Source organism: Sander vitreus, chromosome 3 (genome assembly GCF_031162955.1).
Source record: "Sander vitreus isolate 19-12246 chromosome 3, sanVit1, whole genome shotgun sequence".
In the NCBI taxonomy this organism is placed as follows: domain Eukaryota; kingdom Metazoa; phylum Chordata; class Actinopteri; order Perciformes; family Percidae; genus Sander; species Sander vitreus.
The window spans coordinates 26751267-26758766 of record NC_135857.1 but is presented as its reverse complement, the minus strand read 5'-3'; the positions used below and the strand labels follow the sequence as shown (position 1 = coordinate 26758766).

Genomic DNA, 7500 nt, shown 5'->3' with positions numbered 1-7500 from the left:
ACAGAGACACACACACAGAGACACACACAGAGACACACACACACACACACACACACACACAGACAGACAGACACACACACACACACAGACAGACACAGACAGACAGACACACACACACACACAGACAGACACACACACACAGACACACACACACAGACATGCAGCCACTTCCCTGCTGCGTTGAGTGTGTGCTGAATATTTGATGGTGTTGAAGCAGCTGAAACCCACTGGGCTAGAAGAGGACAACGTGTCCCTACAGGCTTGTCTAATCCGCTCCATCAGCGTGATATTTGTCGTCTTTGTGTCACAAAGTGATATTTGATCCGTGGGGAAGATTAAATGTATGACTGTCCACATCAATCCTAACCTTCAGTCTTATATGACACACTTTAAATCAATAGTTAGTACAAGTATCTTAACCAATGGGGAGTTCCCAGACCAACATCTGGATGGGGGTCAGACCCAGACCAACATCTGGATGGGGGTCAGACCCAGACCAACATCTGGATGGGGGGTCAGACCCAGACCAACATCTGGATGGGGGGTCAGACCCAGACCAACATCTGGATGGGGGGCTCAGACCCAGACCAACATCTGATGGGGCGTCAGACCCAGACCAACATCTGGATGGGGCTCAGACCCAGACCAACATCTGGATGGGGGTCAGACCCAGACCAACATCTGGATGGGGGTCAGACCCAGACCAAAGTCACCTTTCAGAAGAGAGTAAGCCACCTGTTCCTCTGTGTGTCTCAGGTGATCTACCTGAAGAAAACTCCAGAAGAAGCTTACAGAGCTCTGATCTCTGGCTCCAACGCCTCCTACCTGCCCTTCAGGTGAGTCCTCCGCTAACCCTATACTCTACTACTACTACTGGTACTGCTACTACTACTACTGGTACTGCTACTACTACTACTGGTACTGGTACCGCTAATACTACCGCTACTACTACTACCGCTACTACTGCTACTGGTGCTACCGCTACTACTACTGCTACCGGTACCGCAACTACTACTGCTACTACTACTACTGCTACTGGTGCTACTGCTACTACTACTGCTACTGGTACTGCTACTACTACTACTACTGCTGCTACTACTACTGCTGCTGCTGCTGCTACTACTACTGCTGCTGCTGCTGCTACTACTACTGCTACTGGTACCGCTACCACTACTACCGCTACCGGTGCCACTCGCTACTACCACTACCACCGCTACCGGTACCGCTGCTACTACTACTACTACTACTACTGGTACTGCTAATACTACCGCTACCGCTACTACTACTACCGCTGCTACCGCTGCTACTACTACTACTGCTGCTACTACTACTACTACTGCTACTGCTACTACTGCTGCTACTGCTACTACTGCTACTGCTGCTGCTGCTGCTGCTGCTGCTGCTGCTACTGCTACTATGGCTACTGCTGCTGCTACTACTGCTGCTACTACTGCTACTGCTGCTACTGCTACTACTACTACTACTACTACTGCTACTACTGCAGTACTCAGGGTCATGAACCTTTCACCCAGGGTTAACGGGCAGAAACAAGACAGAAACAGAGGAATATGATTCATAATAATTATAGCAGCGTCAGCTGTGATTAACTGACTGAGATCAGTTTCCATCAGGCTGATTGTCAAAAGTTCAAACTAAGTTTTGCAGGGGTTTCCCGCAGCACTTTGCAGTTAAGGCGCACGCGCGTGTTGTTAAGGCGGCACGCAGCGTAGTTAAGGCGGCACGCGCGTAGTTGTTAAGGCGGCACGCGTGCCGCCTAACAACACGCTGCGTGCCGCCTTAACTGAGTCTAAAATGTCGCATCAACACAGTCTGTAGGAAACAGGTGACGGGCGAAGTTGTAACGATACCACCAATCACAGCGGAAAGAGCATTTGCTGGCCGTGAGTGTAACTGTCGTTTATTCACATTTAAAGGGATAAGTCGCCATTTCACCGTCGCGTGTGCGTCGGAGTTGAAACGTGCGCCAGCATCCCGGGCAGAGACGGGGTGATGGACTTCCCGCAGCGCTGGCATACGGCAGCCAGAGAACATTTATACATGTTTCTCCGTCCGGCTTTCTTCTCTTGTTTTAACGAAGTGAAAACATGACGAAGTGACTGGAACTATCACCTCTCACGCCTGGATTCTCAACGTCCCGTCTGCTGCCCGGTCGTTGAGACGCAGCTGTTGTCTGTTTTAATCACTACACACGGTTAGTTAGCGTAGTTAACACTACACACAGTGAGATGACGTGTCCTGTTTTTATTTCACCGTACTATCTGCTGGAGAGAGTGAAGCTGTGGGCGGATCTCTGTTCTCTCAGCGCTGGTTGTTCTGGAGAAGAGATGTCAGGTGAAGAGGAAGAGAGCGTGGCACGGAGGAGAACGGGAGCCATGCCAGTAAAACTGTTACAGCACTTTTTTGAAAATAGTTTAAAGTGCCCATATTCTGCTGATTTTCAGGTTCATAACTGTATTTTAAGGTTGTACCAGAATAGGTTTACATGGTTTAGTTATCAAAAAACACCATATTGTTGTTGTACTGCCCAGCTCTCTCTCACTGCTGCAGATCCTCTTTCAGCTGGTCTCTGTTTCAGCTACAGAGTGAGACCTCTCTTCTTCTGTACTATCTTTGATTGCACATGCTCAGTAGCTCAGATGTAGCTCATGTCAGCTAGCTAGCTCCATAGACAGTAAAAGAAAGGCTGTTTCTCCTCCTTCAGTCAGTTACAAGGCAGGATTAGCTGGGAGACTTCTTCTAAATGAGGGCGCACATGGAAGTAGTTCTTTAGTAGATTATGGTGAACTGGTGTGTTGTAGCAGTGCTTTGCTATTGAGAACGAGGTAGCATGCTAGCATGCTAACGCTACGAGCTAACGGTTGCAGTCAGCCCCCTCGTCTCAGCTAGTGACGTAGAAAGCCGTGCAGATGTTGACCAGCTGACCCGGAGACTGAAGACAGGACACGTTCAGGAACCGTCTCTCAGTCAGAACAGCATGAAGCACCAGAGACACAAAATAACTCCCAAATCCCAGAAAAAGAGATTTTTTCATAATATGGCTCTTTAATGAGCTTAAAATTGCAACTGTTATTTTGAAAATCTGGTTATTTATTATATATTTAAATTTCATATTTATTGTAGTGTGAACTACAGACCCCCCCCCAACCCCACGTCAGATGGCTAACCTACCACCTTAACTAACACATTTTCTACGTGGAAACCCTGGTTTTACTATTTTGGAAGCTTCAGTTTGTTGTTTCATTGCTGAGATACTGTGTGTGTGTGTGTGTGTCTGTGTGTGTGTGTGTGTGTGTGTGTGTGTGTGTGTCTCTGTGTGTCTCTGTGTGTCTGTGTGTGTGTCTCTGTGTGTGTCTGTGTGTGTGTCTCTGGGTGTGTGTGTGTCTCTGTGTGTGTCGTGTGTGTCTCTGTGTGTGTCTGTGTGTGTGTGTGTGTGTGTGTGTCTGTGTGTGTGTGTCTCTGTGTGTGTGTGTGTGTGCCTGTGTGTGTGTGTGTGTGTGTGTGTGTGTGTGTCTCTGTGTGTGTGTGTGTCTGTCTCTTTGAGTGTGTGTGTGTGTCTGTCTCTTTGAGTGTGTGTGTCTCTTTGAGTGTGTGTGTGTATCTGTTTGTCTCTTTGAGTGTGTGTGTGTGTCTGTCTCTTTGTGTGTGTGTGTGTGTATCTGTTTGTCTCTTTGAGTGTGTGTGTGTGTGTCTCTGTCTGTGAGGAGGATAAAGGGCATCTTGTTGTCTCTCTGGTTATGTAACAGCTGTGTGTGTGTGTGTGTGTGTGTTGTTGAACATGAGGAGGCCACGCCCACTGATTCTCACACACCACTGAGGCGTTCACTGACCGCCGGACTCACTAATGTCTGTTGTTTTACATAAACAAACAAATGAAGTTCAGTCAGCGTCCGTGGAGGTGTGGAGTAGAGCTGCAGACATTAATGGATTAGTTTTCAACTATTAAACTATTTTCCAGCTCTCTGGAGATGTTTCTGAACACGCCCCAGTTATTAATATGACTGTGAGACATGTGTCAGTGGTGAGATAGTTTTGACGCTGCTGTGATAATAAAGATTCACACTGACATCATGTCTGTGAACCAGAGTCCTAACTCTGCTGTCCACTGTAAATAATAGTAGAAATGACATCAGGTGTTGATGTCAGGGCTGGCTTCCTAAAGGCCGTTTCATGGTTCTACTCCACGCAGAGCTTTCTCCGTAGTCTACGGAAGTGGCCTGATGTTATACTGTGTGTGTGTGTGGGGAGTGTGTGTGTGAAGAGTGAGAGTGTGTGTGTGTGTGTGTGGGGAGAGTGAGTGTGTGTGTGAAGAGTGAGTGTGTGTGAAGAGGGAGAGTGTGTGTGTGTGTGTGTGTGGGGTGAGTGTGTGTGTGTGTGAAGAGGGAGTGTGTGTGTGTGTGAAGAGGGAGAGTGTGTGTGTGTGTGTGTGAAGAGGGAGAGTGTGTGTGTGTGGGGAGAGGGAGGGAGTGTGTGTGGGGAGAGGTGTGTGTGTGAGAGAAGAGGGAGAGTGTGTGTGAGAGAAGAGGAGAGTGTGTGTGTGTGTGAAGAGGGAGAGAGTGTGTGTGTGGGGAGAGGGAGGGAGTGTGTGTGTGTGTCTCTGTTCTTTCTGACCACTGTGTGAGATCTGGACCAGGAGAAGTTAACCCTCTCCTTGATGTCATGATGTTTATGGAGAAGCAGGAAATGAGTCGGGGGGGGGGGGGATGCAACGCTATCACGCCACGTCGTAATAGTTACGTGTTTCGAGAGGTGACGTCAGGCTACGGCGTAGAGTCCAGCGTAGACGCAGAGGGGTCTGCAGGGGTACGCTGTCGATTCTACACACAACCATTAAACGGCCTTAAACCCCTGGTATCTCCAAGAGCCAATGACAGCCCAGATCAGGGTGCCTGTTAACGTCTTGCTCTGCCCTCTGGCCAATGACAGCCCAGATCTGGGTGCCTGTTAACGTCCTGCGCTGCCCTCTGGCCAATGACAGCCCAGATCAGGGTGCCTGTTAACGTCCTGCTCTGCCCTCTGGCCAATGACAGCCCAGATCAGGGTGCCTGTTAACGTCCTGCTCTGCCCTCTGGCCAATGACAGCCCAGATCAGGGTGCCTGTTAACGTCCTGCGCTGCCCTCTGGAGCTCTGAAACAGACGTTACCAGCAACACAAGCAGCGCTGCAGTGGAGCTAGTTTTAGTTTTTAAATCTGTAGAAAATGTCCCCACTGATCATGTGACATTATCAGCTATGTATTAATGTATGTCTGTGTGTGTCTGTCTCTCTCTGCAGGGACGCTTCCTTTGGGAACTGCACCTTCAACCTCACAGTGCTCGACTGTCTGCAGGGCATCAGGAAGGTGAGTTCTGATTGGCTGAGTGACGACATCGACACTGGGACAGATCACTCACCGAATGATGTCACACTTGTTGTTGTTGTTGTGTTTCAGGCTCTGCAGCACGGCTTCTTTGACTTTGAGACCTTTGACGTGGACGAGTATGAACACTACGAGGTAAAAGGGTTATAGGGTTCTCCACCAGACTCCATGTAAATAATCAGGACTTTTATCATCGTAAAACACACTTCATTCAAAGTGGACAGAAACTAAATCAAACTATCAAAAGCCGTCTTGGTTCATCTTTCCACTGTTCCAACAATCACCACTCTGGTTTGGTTGAAATAAACCCTTAATTCACCCATTTACATGTGGAGATATGCTGGCTCTATACACGCTAAAAGTCCTGATTATTTATATGGAGTCTGGTGGAGATATGCTGGCTGTATACACGCTAAAAGTCCTGATTATTTACATGGAGTCTGGTGGAGATATGCTGGCTCTATACACGCTAAAAGTCCTGATTATTTACATGGAGTCTGGTGGAGATATGCTGGCTCTATAAATGCTAAAAGTCCTGATTATTTACATGGAGTCTGGTGGAGATATGCTGGCTCTATACACGCTAAAAGTCCTGATTATTTACATGGAGTCTGGTGGAGATATGCTGGCTCTATACACGCTAAAAGACCTGATTATTTACATGGAGTCTGGTGGAGATATGCTGGCTCTATACACGCTAAAAGTCCTGATTATTTACATGGAGTCTGGTGGAGATATGCTGGCTCTATACACACTAAAAGTCCTGATTATTTACATGGAGTCTGGTGGAGATATGTTATGTTTTTATGTGTAACAGAAAGGAAGTAGAATCCCTTGAAAGGTTGAAAAATGAGGCCGTACAATGTTAGGGAAAAGTCTGTGTTAATAAACTGGTGATACTCACACCGGTACCTGTCTGTCCTCCCCAACACTGCAGTCATTAATTATTTAGTCAGGCAAAGGAAAACCTTTTGACGCGTGTCCTAAAGGTCTCTGCTGTTCAGGAGGTTTTATTGGAGCAAACAAAACGCCTAACGGAGCGTCACGTTCACCAGACTCTGTGGAAATATCCAACAGGATTAGTTCATCAAACTAACAAAGACAAGATCTAAAATATTAAATAATTCATCCTGATTCCTAAAAGATCAACAAAGCAGGAGATGTTTAATGTGCAGCAGGAGACAGATGTTGAGGAGATGAGTGGAGCGCCCCCCTCTGGAGGATAATATGAGAAATGTGTAACTTGGGTGCTGCTGATTGGATTAAACCCATCATGTGTTCTGTGTCGATGTGTTTGCAGCGGGTGGAGAACGGCGATCTGAACTGGATCGTCCCGGGGAAGTTCCTGGCCTTCAGCGGACCTCATCCTAAAACTAAAATAGAGAACGGTGAGTTAACATGGAGACACTATCCACGCTGTCATCAGCTGTCAGTGCAGCGTTTCCCACACAGACTAATCTACACCGGCCGCCGCACACTGCGTTGGTTATTCTTCTTCTTTTTTTAAATGCTATTTACACACGTTCAGCTGGATTTCCTCTCCCTGCTCTCCTCCGTCTTTCACACACACACACACACACACACACACGCAGAGACACACACACACGCAGAGACACACACACACACACACACACACAGAGACACACACACACACAGAGAGACACACACACACACACACACACACACACACACAGAGAGACACACACACACACACAGAGAGACAGAGACACACACACAGAGAGAGACACACACACACACACACACACACACACACACACACACCCGACTCTTATCAACAAGCGATGGCGTCTGCTTTAGGAAGTTAACTAGTTGCTGTTAGCGGTAACATGCTGTTGGGTTGTCGAGGTCAGAACACGATATGTAGCAGAGAGATGATGAAGACTGTAGAGACGTCAGGTGGGAGAGATGATGAAGACTGTAGAGATGTCAGGTGAGAGAGATGATGAAGACTAGAGACGTCAGGTGGGAGAGATGAGGAAGACTGTAGAGATGTCAGGTGGGAGAGATGAGGAAGACTGTAGAGATGTCAGGTGGGAGAGATGATGAAGACTAGAGATGTCAGGTGGGAGAGATGATGAAGACTGTAGAGACGTCAGGTGAGA

General features: G+C 47.7%; 2 protein-coding genes across 7 annotated transcripts in view; both read left to right on the top strand.

Moving 5' to 3' along the window:
* LOC144515696 (SPRY domain-containing SOCS box protein 4-like) overlaps positions 1-7500 on the top strand; it is a 188602-nt gene that overhangs the window by 107103 nt on the left and 73999 nt on the right. The gene's annotated exons all lie outside the window — the stretch shown is intronic.
* Positions 1-7500, top strand: part of cdc14ab (cell division cycle 14Ab) — a 24514-nt gene that overhangs the window by 5312 nt on the left and 11702 nt on the right. The window contains exons 5-8 of the mRNA XM_078246731.1: positions 757-836; positions 5293-5359; positions 5450-5512; positions 6678-6765. Of these exons, the coding sequence (XP_078102857.1) occupies positions 757-836; positions 5293-5359; positions 5450-5512; positions 6678-6765 (298 nt within the window). The remainder of the gene's footprint in view (positions 1-756; positions 837-5292; positions 5360-5449; positions 5513-6677; positions 6766-7500) is intronic.